The sequence below is a fragment of the Anabrus simplex genome, chromosome 5 (genome assembly GCF_040414725.1).
Source record: "Anabrus simplex isolate iqAnaSimp1 chromosome 5, ASM4041472v1, whole genome shotgun sequence".
Taxonomy (NCBI): domain Eukaryota; kingdom Metazoa; phylum Arthropoda; class Insecta; order Orthoptera; family Tettigoniidae; genus Anabrus; species Anabrus simplex.
In genome coordinates this window covers 379,079,509-379,099,810 of record NC_090269.1, presented here as the reverse complement: position 1 = coordinate 379,099,810, position 20,302 = coordinate 379,079,509, and the positions used below count along the sequence as shown (strand labels likewise).

General features: G+C 37.9%; 1 protein-coding gene across 1 annotated transcript in view; it reads right to left on the bottom strand.

The window, feature by feature from the left end:
* Window positions 1-20,302, bottom strand: part of cactin (cactin, spliceosome C complex subunit) — a 197,070-nt gene that overhangs the window by 99,810 nt on the left and 76,958 nt on the right. Inside the window, exons 7-8 of the mRNA XM_067147717.2 lie at window positions 9,365-9,541; window positions 8,020-8,239 (exon numbers count right to left, since the gene is read on the bottom strand). Coding sequence (XP_067003818.1) covers window positions 8,020-8,239; window positions 9,365-9,541 — 397 coding nt within the window. The remainder of the gene's footprint in view (window positions 1-8,019; window positions 8,240-9,364; window positions 9,542-20,302) is intronic.

Sequence of the window (20,302 nt, the reverse complement as noted above, 5' to 3'; positions counted from 1 at the left end):
ATTCCCCCCCCACAAAAAAACACGTTTTCTTTGTTTCTAAAGGAGATCCAAATACCAATTTTCACGTCTGTAACAACTTTAGTTTTTATCAGACGTAAGTATTGTCATACAATTAAGTCAATTAATTTTTCAATTCTTTCACCCCCCCCCCCCCCCTTCATTGGATTTTTCGAGAATACGTGTTTCTTTAAAGCAGAATCCAAATATCAAATTTCACGTTTGTAACATCTTCATTTTTGAGATATTAGTAGCTTAATTAAAATAATGGCATTCAACCCATTATTCACCCTTTTACACCCCTCCTATTGGGATTTTCCAAAAACAAAAAATACCTGTTTCTTTATTTTTAAAGTAGATCCCAAATACCAATTTTTCAGGTCTGTAATATCTTCAGGTTCTGAAATAAAAGTAGCCTCATTAAAGCATTCAACCCATTTTTCACCCTTTTCCACCCTTCCTATTGGGATTTTCCAAAAAAAATATACGTGTTTCTTTTTTTAAAGGAGATTCTAAATACTAATTTTTTACATCTATAAACTTTAAAAGTTTTGTGATATAGATACACTCATTTTAAATATTCAACCCCTCTCACCCCGCCCCCCCATTAATTGGATTTTCCAAAAACAAAAAAAATACGTGTTTCTTTATTTTTAAAGGAGATCCAAAACACCAAATTTCAGGTCTGTAATATATTCAGTTTCTGAGATATAAGTATCCTCATTAAATGCATTCAACCCATTTTTCACCCCTTTCCACCTTTCCTATTGGGATTTTCCAAAAACAAAAAATACGTGTTTCTTTATTTTTAATGAAGATTCTAAATACCAATTTTTACATCTGTAAACTTTTAAAGTTTTGAGATATAGATACACTGATTTTAAAAATTCACCCCCTTTTTCACACTCCCATTAATTGGATTTGCCGAAAACATGTTTCTTTATTTTTAAAAGGGATCAAAAGTACCAATTTTCAGGTCTGTAATACCTTCAGTTTCTGAGATATAAGTACCGGTATCCTGATTAAAGGCATTCAACCCCCTTTTCACCATTTTTCACCCTTTTTCACCCCTCTTATTGGGATTTTCTGAAAACAAAAAAATACGTATTTCCTTATTTTTAAAGAAGATTCTAAATACCAATTTTTACATTTGTAAACTTTTAAAGTTTTGAGATATAGATTCACTCATTTTAAAATTTCACCCCCCTTTTCACCCCCTTAGCGACGGAATATCCAAAAATCCTCTCTTAGCGAGTACCTACATCTTAATATGAATGTATGCCCAAAATTTCATTTCATTATGTCCAGTAGTTTTGGCTCGGCGATGATGAATCAGTCAGTCAGTCAGTCAGGACAAGCTATTTTATATATATAGATTAAACCAACTCCTGCATTTCCCATTTGATTTTGTGTTGATAATTCGGTAGCCGCATGAACAAAAATCCTGTTCTTCCTGCCAACGTACTTCACTTATACCAACTACATCTAACTTTAGTCTATACATCACCCTTTTCAGATTCTCTAACCTACCACAAGGATTCAAACTTCTAACATTCCATGCTCCGACTCGCAGTTGGTCAGTATCCATCTTCCTGATGATCGCTCCCTCTCGTGTAGTCCCCACCCGGAGATCTGAATGGGGGACTAGTTTACCTCCGGAATATTTTACCCGGGAGGAAGCCATCATCAGTACATCATTCATACAGAGAGAGCTGCATGTCCTCAGGAGTTAGTTACAACTGTAGTTTCCCGTTGCTTTCAGCCATGTAGCAGTATCAACACAGCTAAGCCATGTTGAGTATTATTACAAGGCCATATCAGTCAATCATCTAGACTGCCGCCCTTGCAAGTTCCGAAATGCTGCTACCCCCCTTTCGATGAACCATTCCTTAGTCTGGTCTCTCAACAGATACCCATCCGATATGGTTGCAACTGTGGCTCGGCTATCTGCTTCATTGGGACACGCAAGCCTCCCCACTGCAGCAAGGTCACATGGTTCGGAGGGGAGGGCACAAACTATACACTAATTGTTTGTATAAACAGAGTGTGATTTTTCTTTTCTTTCAGTTGTTTATTCATGATCGCGATTTTATGTATTGACGTGGGTGAATCATGCGAGTCTAGTAAAGGAATCTTACGTTTGAAAATGAAAATCCACAGCCTGTTTCCAGTCATTCGATCGGGTCAGGAATGGAATGAATGATGCCCCCACCCCCCATCTAGCGGCGAGGACAGGAATTGTGCCGGCTGCCGAAGCCTGTCGCACTCCTCTGTGGCAATGATTAATGAATGACATATGATATGAAATGATATTGGAGAGTGTTGCTGGAATAAAATATGACAGGAAAAACCAGAGTACCCGGATAAAAACCTGTCCTGCCTCCGCTTTGTCCAGCACAAATCTCACATGGAGTGAGCGGAATTTGAACCATGGAACAATCTTACATTTGAATTTCATAAACGTGTTTTAACAGTATGAAAATAAGTGCTTAGGTCACCACTTTCTGCCGCACAGTTCCACGCTTATACTGGTAATTTATACAGCATATAAATCTGATGTTTAATAATGAGCAATTGGAGGTCCACAGAGGCTTGTGAACCAATGACCCACAGGGTCTGATGATATGAAAGAAAAAAAGCCAAGAAAGGCTGGTAATTAAAGAAATATGTAATTAAATGAGCAAGAAATAATGTAGTTAACGTGAATTGTGTTTATTAATGGATGTCCCATACCTGTATCTGAAAGAAAGAAAGAAAGAAAGAAAGAAAGAACAATAAATTATATACAGTTCGTCACATGCCAAGTAGAGACTTCAGATATTTGTAGGGCCCGCAGATGATACTGAAAGTTTTAAGGTGAACCCCCTCAGCGGAGTGATGAGAAAAAATTATGTCACTGGGTCAGCCCAAACCGAGAATATGGCCTAGGCAAGGTTCACAGCTGTTGTAAAGAAGGAAATGAATGGGGAAGTTTTAAAACCTTTAGCCAGTTTGTGCGAAGGAATGCTACCACATTAATATACAGTAGAAGTCCACTATAGCGAGTACGGCATATAACGAGAACTCCGCTATAGCGACGATTGTTTTCTGTCCCTTCAATATTCCTATATTAAACTGTGTATCGTCCTTCGGTTACAGCGAGAGCCCTATCACTGACTCATCCGTTATTACGAGCAATTAAGCGCGCACGATTATTTCCGTTACCGATATTTATGCACCCCAGCGATGATATTGCATGCGATCGATTACCTGCGGCATTGTTTCCTTGCTATGTGCACTAGCGAGTTCTCTAGTCGACTTTCGAAGGCGATGTCGGAGTCGATTAGTAATACCCGTCGACTGCTGTTCTGTAAAGAAAATTCAAAATGAAAGCAAATACAGTAGAGACAATACGCGACACTCAGAGAGATATCGAGGGGCAGCTATTAGAGCTCTCTCTAGCGGGTAGACCTGAGAACTACTGATTCTGTCATAAGAGCACGTGTATTTGTGTGTGAAGTTTTTGGTGTTATTTATGCGTTTTCTGTGAGTTGACATAATTAAATAGTAGCGTGTGCCATTCCTTGATATTTCCTCTCAACATGAGGAGAAAGGTATGTGCTGTGTTTGGCTGCAGTAACTATGAAGTAGAGAAGAATGCGCGGTCTTTCTTTCGCTTCTCTCGTGGCAAGAAAATGTAAGCAATATTGTGTTTGCATATATATTCTTCCAGTGACAAAGAGATTTTTATAGTACTTCATAATCTTCTGACCTGCTCGACCCATATTTTAACTGGCTTAAAATATAATACGCATATTTTATTGTATAGTGCAGCAATTAACCTTTAATACTGATGTGTTGTTGTAGGTGTGATCTGTGGGTCTTGAAATGTCACAGAAGTGATTTGAATAAGGTGTACAAAAAAGAAGGGACGTTACGCTTATATAAGAATTATAAGATCTGTTCAGATCATTTCTAGGCCGGCGACTTTAGAAATCCTCGACTAAACAGCCAAGCGTATGTTACATTTTTACTCTAATTGTACGTAAATATTCCTCAAAGCATCACTATCGACAACATTTTCATACTTTTCTTTCTTTTATCCCTCTTCTCAGATTAAAGCCGGGATTTTATAGATTTTCTTTCTGTTAGTAGGCTTCATGTTCAGAGGAAAATTGTCCAGCTTTTAAATGTTAATTCACTGCATCATGTGTGTAAGGAATGTGCCGATATTTTAATTGACAAGTGTCTCAATGTGATGATACAATGTCTTTTAAATGAGAAAAAGACGAATCTAACCGTAAAAGTTCAGGCAGGAATGCTAAAGCAAAAAAAGTAATGCACATATGAAAGATCAAGCCATTTCACAGCAGTCCCTTTCACATCTTGTTTATATGTCTAATTTCAGTCTTTAAATAATAACCATTTAAATAATTCTCCATTCATTTTACAGAATTGCTTTAGCAACTTCAAAGTTAATATCTCAATAATACTTTCTTTCTAGACGTAATTTATTTATCCATTTTCGTATATGCATTTCCATTGATATTTGAATTTAGCGCGACTTTTCAGGTCAAGTCACTAGGAGCATCACCGTCGAATTGTCTCCCATTTTAACAAGGCTAAATCCGTAAGTGTCGCGTATTGTCTCTACTGTATTTGATGAAAGAGAACACATTTTCGTCATAAATGCTTAAATAATGTGTCCGATAATGGTTGTTAACTCGTTAAAAATTAAGGCTGACTAAACGACCGCTTAATTTTGAGGCTAAATACTGCAATTAAGAATGGGATACACCTCGAGATATGGCAGAGTGCTTAATTGATTTCAGAGGTTAGTTTATATTTTCTCGCGTCTGGTTAAATTACGGAAAGGCTATTATGAAAATGTATAGCAAGAAGGTTGCCATTTCTCTACTGGCACTTGAAGTGTGTTTTCATCATACGTATAGTACGGTTAAGGTTGGATAGGTGATGCCGTTTGAATACGAAAACTGAAATGTTTGCAACAAAATGCGATCGATCATCTTCGGTATGGTATAGTTTTCTCATTTTGTGCATTTGCGAGCTCTCTCGTCGACATTCAAACGCGATGTTAGAATTGATTAGTAATGCCCGGCGACTGCTGTTCTCTAAAGAAAACCCGAAATGAAAGAGGATAACACGTTATCGTAATAAATGCGTAAGTAACGTGGCCGATAGCAGTTGTTAACTCGTTAAAAATAATGACTGAAGTAAACGATATCTTGAACTGAATGTTAAATACGGAAATTAAGAATGTGATACACCTAAAGATATGGCAGAGTACATCACTGATTTCAGAGGATATTTCATATCTGATCGCGTCTAGTTAAATTTCGGAAAGGCTATTTACACGTAATTTTTTCGCGAGTAGGTTATCATTTATCTACATGTGTTTCAAATATGTTTTCATGATACATATACGGTTACGTTAGGTGACGCCGTTTGAAGAAGAAAACTGAAGCGTTTGCCACAGAAACCTCTGGAGTGATTCCGTACCGTATTTCTCCGAATCCAAGACTTTCTTTTCTCAGAATCTCATGAGAAAACTCAAGGGTTGTCTTCCATTGGCGGCCTAAAGTTAATGGATACCACTGGCAACTACCACAGTAACCACACTGCTTCTTTTCACACGCGCACAAACCTCGTTGACAATAAACGACTGCCTCTTTACTATAGCCTACATCGCTAGCCGCGCCAACCGGTCCAGTTGTTCAGTGCCTGTGTGTAACGTCACTGGATCTCAGGAAATAGTGAAGAGAGTATGGCGTTCTATTAGCTTCTACAAAAACGTTTCTCAAATCTGCAGAATGGCATCAAAACATACGAGCCTTCGAATTCTTAGAAAGGCCATGGCTACTCAGTGGCAGAGTTATAACGCGTCTATTGTATTGACGCTTAGTAAAATTAAGTTTCATAGACAGCAGGAATATTTTCGTGATGGATAATCGTATTGTAAAGATACGTCGAAAGGGTATTGCCGGCAAATTTTCAACGGGTTCAAGTCGATATTATGATGCCAATTTTAAGTTAATGGTTATTAAAATATATGTAGAATAATTATGGCATAGGCCTAACTAAAGTCAATATTTGGCGTTAGCGTGAAGACGAGCAAAAAAATTGCGTACTGTACAAAAAAGGCATTCAGTGGTCCGCAACAAGGACGCTTTAAAGAAGTCGAAGATGAAATTGTGAGGTATGTGCAAGAAAAACGCAAGGGCGAAATGGCCATACCGTGGCACAATAAACTCGTTAGATGACTTTCAACATCTGCAATTAGGCCTATATATCGCTAGCCGCTGAATTTGGCCGAACCCGGCAAGCGAGACGTGCGAGTAGCGGTAGCCGGTTATATCTAACGCTGAGTAAAAGTAACAGTTTTATAGACAGCAAGAAAAATTTCCTGATGGATCGTCGTATTGTACAGACGCATGGAATAGATACCTATTGCCAGCAAATTTTCTACGGGTTCTCTTCGGTATTATGATGCTACTTTTAAGTTAATGGTCCTTAAACCCACGGAAATAAAGAATAATTGTGGAGCCGCAAAAAAATAATAAGGCATGACGAAAGTTAATGTTCGGCATCTAAAAATAGTCTAAAATGCGTAGGCCAACTGTACAACAAAGGCATTCATATGATTTTACTTTTTGAGCCTGATTTAAATTTTTTTGAAGGGAAAAGTGGGGTTCATCTTGGATTCGGAGAAATAGGGGACTATATTTTTTCAAATTGAAATTAAACATACACTTTCACGTAATATCGGATTTCGAAAAATAACAAACAAGTAAGCCGTTGTGTGAATATCATCTGTGGAAACGCAAGTTTTGAACAAACTGATTGCCGTTTCATACCGATTTTAATGTAAGTGGGGGGTTTTCCGACTTTTATACAAAAATCGGATATAACGACAATCCGTTATAGCGAGTAAATCTTTCGCTGTTATGAATTCTCACTATAACGGACTTCTACTGTATTTTCTTTTCCCGGTCTCCAGTGTTGTGATCATCTGTAATTTGTGTGAGGCCCATGTTGTGTTTATTACATATATATTTTCACTGTGAAGTGTTGTCATTGTTGTTCATTTGGGGGTGTTGCATGTGCTGGGTTGCAGATTGAGTCTCATTTGTACAACTACAGCCGCGTCTGTAGATTAGATTCAGTGTTCTTTTGCAGGAGTTAGTGTTTTTGACCTCATGTCTATGCATGTTTTTCTGTGTTAGTCATGTTTGTGAATCCCATGCTACGCCAGGGGAGGATTAATTTTCTTTGGTGCAAAACTTATTTACATCTTGCATAACAGTAAACTAAGTATGGGTTTGAGGACAGAGGAAATGACGGAGGTTATGTGTTGATCCAGTATTATGAAATAATGTACCCCAAGTTATAACGAACAGGTAAATTCCAGAGAGAGGCGTGCAAGAGCCCATAGTGTTTATAAATTGTGTGCATTTTAAATATGATTTTACTCTATCGTTGGTTTCATTTTCTTCTGCCTTAATGATAATAAATTCTGTGCTACCAATTATCTTAAGAGTTCTCATTCATAAATAAATACACCTCCCAATCCAGTCCATATAGATTAAGTTAGATAGCAGAGATTCTTGGGCCATTTCCAAATGGTCCACTTCCCCGAGCAAGTTAGGCGTAACATTCATGACAAACGGTACACCATTTTTTTCTTTTTCTCCCTTTACTTAAATACTTCAAATCCTACCTGGCTGCTAATTTTACATTACATTTACAATTTCATTTGCGTTTCACTGACACAGATAGGTCTTATGGCAATGATAGGACAAGAAAGGGCTAGGAGTGGGAAGAAATCAACCATGGCCTTGATTAAGGTACAGCCCCAGCAATTGCTTGGTATGATAATGGGAAACCACAGAAAACTATTTTCAGGGCTGCTCACAGTGGGATTCAAACCCACTTGCTCCTGAACGCAGGCTGATAGAGATGTGACCCACTATGTGAGTCACTCACTCAGTATTCTATAATCTATATTAAGAGATAAATACATACTCATCTTCTTCTTCAGTATCCTCTGCACTGGGCTGAGAGTCCTTTGTGCTGGTCATGTCCTCACGTAAGCCAGGCTCTTCCTTAATCTGCAGATCAGTACTAGCTTCCTGCTCCTCCTCTTGCTCATTCACAGCTACGCCTTGCTCCGCCTTCAGCACTTCCAACTTGCGGCGCAGATTCTCTTGATGCCGGTCTCGTAACCGAGCACGAGCCATGTGTGCTGCAACATGAGGTAACGTGCAACATGTTTGTACTTCAGATACAAATTCTACTCAGTATGATTACATGGTATTGCAATGTGAGAGGTAAGGGTCTGGAAGTGACAATATTTATTTTTTTCCTTCTTGGCTTTTCTCCCTAAATTACTTTTAGAGTTGGTACTACGTATGTGAATTAAGCCTACCTAGCTTTATGGTAAGATATCCTTCCTGATGCCAAACCCAGTAAAGGAATTTATTTACTATTGCAAATTTATGTGATGGTTGGTATTGTGGTGTGTAAAAAAACAAAAAAAAACAAAAAAAATTTGTGTGTGCCTATTGCTTTTGCAGCCCTTGTAAGGCAGACCCTTTGACAAGTGTGGGTGGCATCTGCTGTGTATAGGAAACAGTATGTTAAGGAGAACAGTGCTGTGCGTGGTTTAAGAGTAGGAGGGATGTTGCGACAGCACAAGCATTCAATCTCTGAGTCAAGGGAATTGATCATTTAAGATTTAACTCACCTGACCCGGCTGGAAATTGAGCCTCGGGCCCTCTGAACTGAAGGCCACTTTGTTGATCATTCAACCAAGGAGCCAGACTATTATTGGCAACATATTAAAAATAAAAATGATAATAATATGGCCTTAGCTACAATGTGTAGACATTTTAATCTGATGCCATCTAGACTGCCTGCTCATAAATTTCAAGGTTCCATTTTGCTCTGCCAGATGGCAGAGTAAACCAAATATCTGTTGGGCAGTCTATGGCTTTGTTTTAATTTTTGTGAGGTGAACACCAAATGTGTCACCAGAGCTCTTTCACATGCCAACATCGTACATCATGGAGTGTCAAAGGGATTTCTTTCCAACCTTTACAAATGCGACTACCTCTGCCCGGTTTGATCCTGCGATTTTAGGATCCTGAGGCAAACACACTACTACTGATCCATAGATGGAGTTTTTCACTTTACATTTCATACATTCCTTTGCCTTCCTTCCCTGGAATGTCTCTTATTGGATAGGTTCATTAAATATTAGCAGGCTCACTTGTATTAAATTACAAGGAAAAGAATTTATAAGCCTTAGTGAATCTGAACCTCTTGACGCTTATAAACTAATGTAATTCGTAAATCATGAATTCCTCACCTTTGAGCTGTGACAATAACGATTCCCAGTAGCCAATATCTACTCCTTCTGGTTTTCCACTGATTTTTGTCTCAATCTGCTGCTGGAGGGCCTCCAACTGAGCTGCTGTCTTGCCTTTGAACACCAGAGCTACATCCTTGGCAACGGACTGATGAATACCTTCTCTCCTCCCAACAGCTTCAAACAATAAAGGCACCACAATAACTTTACCATCAACCTTCAGAACCAGTATTAAGTATATATCTATATAAACAACATTACAATTTTGTCTGTACACTTCAAATTTTTTTAAATCTATACTTCATATTTGGTGTTTGTGGATGATGTGGCAATATGGGACGATGTGGAGGAGGGAGTTTATTAACTTAACCATTGTCATTTGATTTTATAATGGTCCATACTGCCTACAATCTCTACTTCAATAAATACATATTTGATATTTAAAATCGGTCTTATTTATTTTTACTTAATACACCGTACATGTTTTGAGGACCTTACTGTCCTCTTCCTCAGTGGTTTTTTCACACTACCAAACATCTCATGGACCTCTTTACTCACTATTACACACCAAAGTTCTAAACAACTCTTAATTAATATCTAATATGTGTCATAAATAAAATAAAATAAATCATATATGACACCGGAATCAAACCAACGGAGGTCAAGAACAAAGTGAATGCACTAAACTTTAAAATGAACAACTGACAGAGTTTCAGATTCGGGTGTCAAAAATAATCATTGTCCAATTTGCTAATGGAGGAGAAAGATATTGATCCTGATATCGATGTTCTACTGACAGGCATGTTGCCTGATGCTAAGGTCAAGCCCATTATGTTTATGTATGGACAACAACATATTCATTTAGGTTGGAGTGTAGAGCTACCACTCTAGGGAGTGTTTGAGGACAAATGGAAATACCAGCAACATTTAACTGAAGTAATCTCTGAAATGGAAGATTTCAGAAAAATTTTAAAATGCTAATTTTAATTGATTATATTTTTAGGTAATAGACAAGGATGACATTTTAAGAAGATTGTAAATAGAATAGTGTAGTTTAGTGTTCTTTTATGATATTTATGATATTTTTTGTTTATGTATATTTTGTGATAACAACTGAATAATTAAATAAATCTAAGTATTGACAAGGCTGATTTTACATATCAAATTTGTACTTATTGGAGTAGTGGAGGAGGGAGTAGAGAGAAAACTTAATTTTTGAAAAATTAAATTCAAAGAGTGTGGAATAAAAGTGAGCACAATCAAAACTGTGGCAATGAAAATCAGCACGGAGAATTCTGAGTGCAACCTACAAATGCATAAAAGACAGGTTGTTGTAAACCAATTCAGATATCTAGATAACATGATGGACAATAATGTCCAGGCAGAGCCAGAAGTACTGAACCAAAGGGTCAATGTTCTACAGTCTTGTGCAAGACTTACTGTGGCTCAGGAGGGTTCCTCAAAGAACAAAAATCATCCTATACAAGTCATATCTCATTCCCATTGTTACATATTCTTTGGAAACATGCACACCAACATCAGAGAACATAAGCAAGCCTATGATGAAGTTTCTTAGAACAGCCCTCCAAAGAAAAAAGATCCGAACAAACCTATGATTAACTGATTTTATGGAGGAAAGGCTAAGGTCATCCAGACTTAAACTTTTGGGCATGTTAAAAGAATGAATAGCACAAGAATACCACATGCCTATGTATGGAAAGAAAATTATTATGCAGAAGACTGGTTGGAAGACCAAAAAAGTGGATAGACCAAGTGAGGGAACATGTGGAGTATAGAGGACGGAGCTACAAATTTGTCAAGAACAACAAAACATTTTTGGGCAGACAGCATTGGAGAGTGCTCGTTTATAACCACCCTACCAGGCATGCTAGAAGGATTCAATGATGTTGATGATGCTGCCTTCATATTTATCTTGGATTAGGTATTCACAAGTCAAAAATACATTCAGTTCAATTCATATCTGTTTGTTTGCTTCTTTGTTTGTTTCAACATCGTGGAAGAATGACTTCATAGAATTTCATGAAACTCAGTATTTAGGTTCACGGATAACTGAGGTGTGCACTGGGTCATAAAGGGTGATGACAAGGAGAATAGTAAGCGAAGAAGTATGGTCCAAAACACTACTACCATTAGTTAATTGTAGTTTATCAAAGTCGGAGGAGGAGAATGCGCATTGTATTGTGTTGTCTCTAGGACACATTATACAGTACATTTCATATTTGATCCATAATGACAAGAATTCACACTGCTTCAAGATTAAGATAGGGTCCACCTATTCAACACAAATTCAAAGCCACGGTAGACTTTTGCATTTTAATAATAATAATAATAATAATGATATTGGCTTTACACCCTACTAACTACTTTTACGGTTTTTTGGAGACGCTGAGGTGCCGGAATGTAGTAGCAAAGTTCTTTTACGTGCCACTACCGACACGAGGCTGATGTATTTGAGCACCTTCAAATACCACCAGACTGAGCCAGGATCGAACCTGCCAATAGGTCATCTTCAGCCAATGACAAATTATAGATAATTGGCAAGATTTAAATCAGTAAAAACACTATGAATAGAGAAACAAGAAAATGAAAATGGTTTACATTATTAAAACTTATGACATAGTGAAAAGAAAGAGGAAGTGAGAGCACTTTGACTCGCTTCCCATTACAGCAATGGAGAAACTAGTGGCTACAGTGCGTAGATTTGCTACTGCAGCGCAATGATCATTTTTGATGAACAGATGGCATTGTTTATATTGGATTTGCGCCTTTTTACTTGTAGCGGGAGTGATTTTTTTAAGTATATAATAACTATATTTTGGAATATAGTGAGTGTGAAAATGCCTTCGTGCTTTGTGCTGGGATGTCAATCTGGTTACAAGTCAGGTAAAGGTAAACATTTCTTCTCACCACCTGAAAATGAGGAGCATTTCTTTGAGTGGGCTGGAGTGATCCCAAGAAATGACATGCAGTGAGTGTCACTGTTTGGAAGATCTTATTATATAAAGGTAGACTCATTTATTATTAATGGGGGAAAAGTTAAGTTCTGAGAATAAGGTACAGCTTAAAGCCAGGAGCTGCCCCTCACATTTTTCCAAACTTGCCGTCCTATTTAAGCAAATCCCTGAAACTTTGAAAACCGACATTGAAATGAGAGTTACTCAAAGAACATGTTGGCAATGACTATATCAACAATAGTAGCTTGGAATGTAATGAACTAAATTTTCCCTATACATCTAAAATACTTAATAGTGACGATAATATAAAAATAAAAGAACCTGGTCTCAGTTTGCCCTGTAAAGTAGCTGACAGTGATGTTGATGCTTCTAAAACTATTCTAAATTTAAGGAAACAAGACTAGCCTAGCGAGCACTCTCGTCGACATTCAAAGGCGATGTTACATACTATCAACTTCATGTCCGTATCGATAATTGATCCAAATAATTTAATTTAATAATTTAATTTAATTTTAATGTCTGTTTAAATAGCCTAAGGCTAAATAAAAGAGAAAGTATCGATTAGGTGGAATTTTGTTTTCGTTAATTATTTGGATTCAAAGGCGATGTCGGAGTCGATTAGTAACACCCGTTGATTGCGGTTCCGTAAAGAAAATTCGAAATGAAAGAGAACATGTTTTTGTAATAAGTGCGTAAATAATGTGTCCGATAACAGTTGTTAACTCATTAAAAATAAAGGCTGAATAAACGATCTCTTAATTTTAATGCTAAATACTGCAAGTAAGTAAGAATGGGATACATCTCAAAATATAGAAGAGTGCATAAGAGTGCATCATTGAGTTCAGAGGTTAGTTTATGTTTTCTCGCATCTGGTTAAATTATGGAAAGGCTATTATGTAAATTTATAGCAAGAAGGTTATCATTTCTCTACTAGCGCTGGAAGTATGTTTTCATCATACGTATACTAGGGTTAAGTTAGGATAGGTGATGCTGTTTAAATAAGAAAACTGAAATTTTGGCCACAAAATGCAACCGATCATCTTCGGTACGGTATAGTTTTCTCACTATGTGCATTTGCAAGCTCTCTCGTCGACATTCCTAGGCAATGTTGGAGTCGATTAGTAATACCCATCGGCTGCTGTTCTATACAGAAAATTCAAAATGAAAGAGGATAACGCGTTTTCATAATGTTGTTTGAGTCATCAGTCCACAGACTGGTTTGATGCAGTTCTCTGTGCCACCCTTTCCTGTGCTAACTTTTTAATTTCTACATAACTGCTGCATACTACATCTGCTATAATCTGCTTGTCATATTCATACCTTTGTCTACCCTTACCGTTATTAACCCTTACACTGCCCTCAAAAACCAACTGCACAAGTCCTGGGTGTCTTAAGATGTGTCCTATCATTCTTATCTCTTCTTCTCGTCAAATTTAGCCATAACTATCTCCTCTCACCAATTCAATTCAGTATCTCTTCATTCGTGATTCGAGCTATCCATCTCACCTTCAGCATTCTTCTGTAACACCACATTTCAAAAGCTTCTATTCTCTTTCTTTCTGAGTGAGTTATCATCCATGTTTCACTTCCACACAATGCCACATTCCAAACGAAAGCTTTCAGAAACATTTTTCTAATTCCTATATCAATGTTCGAAGTGAACAAAATTCTTTTCTTAAGAAAGGCTTTCTTGCTTGTGCTAGCCAGCATTTTATGCCCTCCTTACTTCTACCATCGTTATTTTACTACAAAGTTAACAATATTCATCCACTTCCTTTAAGACTTCATTTCTCTCTCTTAATATTTCTTGCATCATCTGACTTTGTACAACTGCACTCCATTACTTTTGTTTTGGATCTATTTATGTTCATCTTGTACTCCTCACCCAAGACTCCGTCCATACCATTCAGCAACTTCTTTAGACCTTCTGTAGTCTCAGATAAAATAACAATATCATTGGCAATTCACAGGGTTTTGATTTCCTCTCCTTGGACTGTGATTCCCTTTCCAAATTCTTCTTTGATTTCCTTTACTGCCTGTTCTATATAAACACTGAAAAGGAGGGGGGAAAACTGCAGGCTGGTCTCACCCCTTTCTGGATTGCTGCTTCTTTTTTCATAGCCCTCGATTCTTATCACTGCAAACTGATTTTTATACAGATTGTAGATAATTCTTCGTTCTCGGTATCTGATCCCGATCAACTTCAGAATCTCAAATAGCCTGGTCCAATAAACATTATCAAATGCCTTTTCTAGATCTACGAACACCATGTGTATAAAGTCAGGATTGCTTCACGTGTTCCTACATTTCTTCTGAAGCCAAATTGATCTTCTCGCAACTAAGTTTCAACTTATCTTTCCATTCTTCTGTAAATAATGAAAAACCTACAACCTGTTTTCCAGTCATTGACCGGGTCAGGAATGAAATGAATGAATCATATATAGGCTATTAGTACGATAGGGTCGCCACTCCCCAAAGTTATTTTTATTAATGACTGATAGATGCTATGAAATGAGAAAGGAGAGTGTTGCTGGAATGAAAGATGACAGGGAAAACCGGAGTACAAGGAGAAAAACCTGTCCCGCCTCCGCTTTGTCCAGCACAAATCTCACATGGAGTGACCGGGATTTGAACCACGGTATCCAGCGGTGAGAGGCCGACGCGCTGCCGTCTGAGCCACGGAGGCTCCTCTGTAAATAACACGTGTTAGAATTTTGCAGGTGTGAGATACTAAACTAATGGTGCGGTAGACTTCACACTTGTCAGCACCGGCTTTCTTGGGAATAGGTATAACAACATTTTACTGAAAATCGGATGGCACTTCTCTTGTCTCTTGCACATTAAATGGAATAACCTTGCCATGCTGGTTTCTCCTAAGGCAGTCAGTAATTCAGAGGGAATGTCATCAATGCCAGGTGCTTTGTTCCTATTTAGGTCTCTCAAAGCTCTGTAGAATTCTGACCTCAAAATGGGTCACCCATTTCATCAGCATTAACAGCCTCTTCTTGTTCCAGAACCATATCATAATATATGTAGTTACCTTGATACAGCTGTTGGATTCCAGCCATCTTTCTGCTTTGTCTTCTTTCCCTAGAAGTGGTTTTCCATCTGAGCTCTTAACATTCATACACCTAGTTTTCCTTTCTCCAAAGGTTTCCTTGATTTTCCTGTATGCATCATCTACCTTTCCCAGAACCATACTACTTTCAACATCCTTGCACTTCTCCTTCAGCCATTCTCCCTTAGCTACCCTGCACTTCCTATCCATTTCACTCGTTAATCGCCTGTATTCTTTTCAGCCCTCTTCATTTTTTGCATTCTTGTATTTTCGTCATGGTTCATGGTGTGAGTTACTGTAGTCACGTCCTAGTTTATGAACCATGGGCAACGGCTGAGAGGCCTAGGAAGTGGTCCTGAGAGTCTGATACCAGTTGTTATGGAATGGGAGTGGGCATCTTGGACATATTCTGAGTCATGGCCCTCCTTGTGCTCAGGAGGCTAGGACTATACAATCCACCAGTGGTCCCTAACCCGTAAAAGGAGAGATCCTCACTTGGACTATGTGTAAGTAGGGTAGCATCCTGCTTCATGAATTTACCGAGCTCAGAACATTTTAAGCAAGCCTCGGACCTATGGGAGTAAAGGAGTCCCACTCCCACTTGATAGGCGAGGGACTCCTTGGAAAGAACCTGGTGAACGAAATGGAATTCGATGGGGAGCTAACAATATTAATGGGGCTTATGGGAGAAAGAAAGTAGAACTGGCTGAGTCAGCAAAGAGTATGCATCTAGATGTGCTAGAGTAAGTGATATTTGGGTTAGGGGAGATAATGAAGAAGAGATAGGAGATTATAAAGTGTACTTGATAGATGTTAAAAAGGGAAGGGCAGGGTATGGGGTAAGGCTGTTTAACAGGTTTACTATTGCACGCAACATAGTTTCTGTTAGGCACGTAAATGAGTGAATGATGTGGGTAGATTTGGCAGTTGGAAGAATTAGGACGAGAACTGTCTCAGTGTATTCACCATGTGAGGGTGCAGATGAGGATGAATTTGACAAGTTTTATGAAGCATTGAGTGACATTGTAGTCAGGGTCAACAGCAAGGATAGTACTAATGGGTGATTTCAATGCGAGAGTTGGAAATAGAACTGAAGGATACAAAAGGGTGATTGGTGAATGTGGGGAAGATATGGAAGCTAATTGGAATGGGAAGCGTCTGCCGGACTTCTGTGCTAGTAGTTACGAATACATTCTTCAACCATAAGGCTATTCACCGCTACACATGGGAGGGTAGGGGTACCAGTTCCATAATAGACTATATATTAACCGACTTCAAATTCAGGAAGTCTGTTAGGAATGTACGAGTTTTCCGGGGATTTTTCGATGATACATCTGTAGTGAACTAAGTATCTATAGGCCTAGGATGGAGAAAGTGAAATCTGTCTGCAAACAAAGAAGGGTAGAAAATCTCCAGGATGAAGAAATTAGACAGAAATACATGGATATGATTGGTGAGAAGTATCAAACAGTAGACAGTAAGCAGGTTCAGAATAGAGAAAGAGAATGGGTGGCATACAGGGATGCTGTAGTAGAAACAGCAAGGAAATGCTTAGGAACAATTGTGTGATAAGATGGAAAAAAACAAACATCTTGGTGGCATGATGAAGTGAGAGCAGCTTGTAAACATAAAAAGAAGGCTTATCAGAAATGGCTCCAAACAAGGGCTGATGCAGGGAACTGTATGTAGATGAAAGAAACAGAGCGAAACAAATAGTTGTTGAATCCAAAAAGAAGTCATGGGAAGATTTTGGTAATAACCTGGAAAGGGTAGGTCAAGCAGCAGGGAAACCTTTCTGGACAGAAATTAAAAAATCTTAGGAAGGGAGAGAAAAAGGAAATGCAACAGTGTTTTAGGTAATTCAGGTGAACTCATAATAGATCCCAGGGAATTGCTGGACAGGTGATAACGTAAAAGGAAATCATCATGGTGGTGTTGCAAACAGCCGAGCTCATGGGGAGGAGGAAAATGATGTTGGCGAAATTACGCTTGAGGAAGTGAAAAGGACGGTAAATAAACTTCATTATCATAAAGCAGCAGGAATAGATGAAATTCAACCTGAAATGGTGAAGTATAGTGGGAAGGCAGGGATTAAATGGCTTCATAGAGTAGTAAGATTAGCATGGAGTATTCGTAAGGTACCTTCAGATTGGACAAAAGCAGTAATTGCACCTATGTAGAAGCAAGGAAACAGGAAGGATTGCAACAACTATCAAGGTATCTCATTGATGAGTATACCAGGCAAAGTATTCACTGGCATCTTGGAAGGGAGGGTGCGATCAGTGGTAGAGAGGAAGATGGATGAAAACCAGTGTGGTTTCAGACCACTGAGAGGCTGTCAGGATCAGATTTTCAGTATGTACCAGGTACTGTAATTGAAAAACGTTATGAGAGGAATAGACAGTTGTGTTTATGTTTAGTAGATCTAGAGAAAGCATATGACAGGGTACCGAAGGAAAACATGTTTGCCATACTGGGGACTATGGGATTAAGGGAAGATTATAAAAATCAGTCGAAGGCATTTATGTTGACAATTGGGCTGCAGTGAGAATTGATGTTAAAACGAGTTCTTGGTTCAGGGTACTTACAGGGGTTAGCCAAGGCTGTAATCTTTCACCTTTGCTGTTCATAGTTTACATGGATCATCTACTGAAAGGTATAACGTGGCAGGGAGGGATTCAGTTAGGTGGAAATGTAGTAAGCAGTCTGGCCTATGCTGACGACTTGGTCTCAATGGGAGATTGCGCCGAAAGCCTTCAGTCTAATATCTTGGAATTTGAAAATGTGTGTAATGAGTATAGTACGAAAATTAGTCTTTCGAAGACTAAATTGACGAGTTGCAAGCACATAACTTGTTTATATTCTTTTAATCATTGTATTTTTACTTCATCCTATTAATGTCACTTATTACTAAGGGTCTATTATATGTACTACATAATTGTATGTCTTTGTTCATACGACCTGTTTCTGCTGATGATGGTGTCCATAGACACCGAAACCGGTACAGAATAAAAAAAGTTGTGATTATGTTAATAACATATTATGTATTGAAGAAAGGTGGTTCAATCAAATTTCCCTCTAATGTATGTTATCTCCTTTCAATATGGACCAGATATGAAGTTTTTGATGTTGGTTGTAAAGATACGTGGAACGGGTATTGCTGGCAAAATTTTCAACGTGTTCTTGTCGATATTATGATGCCAATTTTCAGTTAATGTTTATTAAACACTTGGAAATGTAGAATATTTGTGCAGCCACAAGGAAATACAGCAAAGACCTAACTAAAGCCAATATTTGGCATTAGTGTGAAGACAAAGATAGTTAAAAAATGCGTACCATACAAAAAAGCATTCAGTGGCCCGCAACAAGGAGGCTTTAAAGAAGTCGAAGATGAAATTGTGAGACATGTGCTCGAAAAACGCAAGTTAGGAATGGCCATACCATGTTGCAGTAAACTCATTCGTTGACCTTCAACGCCGCAATTAGGCCTATACACTGCTAGCCACTGAAGATGGCCAAACCCGGCAAGCAAGACGTGAGTGTAGTGGCTGATTGTAGCTGACGCTGAGTAAAAGTAACAGTTTTATAGACAGCAAGAATATTTTCCTGATGGATCATCGTATTGTAGAGATGCGTAGAATAGATATTGCTGGCAAATTTTCAATGGGTTCTCTTCGATTATATGATGCCAGTTTTAAGTTAATGGTTATTAAACCCATGGAAATAAAGAATAATTATGCAGCAAAAAAAAAAAGCCATAACTAAAGCCAGTGGTTGGCGTGAAGACAAAGATAGTCTAAAAATGCATACTGTAGAAGAAAGGGATTCATATGATTTTACAAAGTACTTTTTAAGCCTGATTTAAATTTTTTGAACAAAAACGTGGGGGTCATATGCATTTGGGTCATCTATATATATAAAATAAGAGTTTTGTGTACATTGCTCAGAATTTGAAAATAATGGTATTTGGTTATGTCCACAGTAACAAAAAAATGCATTTTTTACTTTTCCGTAATTTCTATCTGCCTGTACGTATGTATGTACACGCATCACGAGAAAACGGCTGAAGAGAATTTAATGAAAATCGGTATGTAATGTCGGGTGATGAACCACTGCAATCTAGGCTACAAATTATTTTATTCATGCTGAGTGAAATGGTAGTTTAGGGGAAGGCCTGAAATGTAATCTATATATAAAATAAGCGTTTTGGTTGTACATTGCTCAGAATTTGAAATGAATGGTATTTCTGTATCTGTCATGTCCACAGTAACAAGGAAATGCATTTTTTACTTTTCCGTAATTTCTGTCTGTCTGTCTGTATGTATGTATGTATGTATGTATGTATGTACACACATCAAGAGAAAACGGCTGAAGAGAATTTAATGAAAATCGGTAAGTAATGTCGGGTGATGAACCACTACAATCTAGGCTATAAATTATTATAATCACGCTGAGTGAAATGGTAGTTTAGGGGAAGGCCTGAAATGTAATTCTCAAATAAGTTATTTATGTTATTAGTGGTCGTATTGATAAATCTATATATATAAAATAAGAGTTTTGTCAGTACATTACTCAGAATTTGAAAAGGATGGTATTTCTGTATCGGTCATGTCCACAGTAACAACGAAATGCATTTTTTACTTTTCCGTAATTTCTGTCTGTCTGTCTGTCTGTATGTATGTACACGCATCGCGATAAAACGGCTGAAGAGAATTTAATGAAAATCGGTATGTAATGTCGGGTGATGAACCACTGCAATCTAGGCTACAAATTATTTTATTCATGCTGAGTGAAATGGTAGTTTAGGGGAAGGCCTGAAATGTAATTCTGAAATAAGTTATTTATGTTATTAGCGGTCGTATTGATAAATACTACATAACTAACATAATTTTAGTTATATCATAA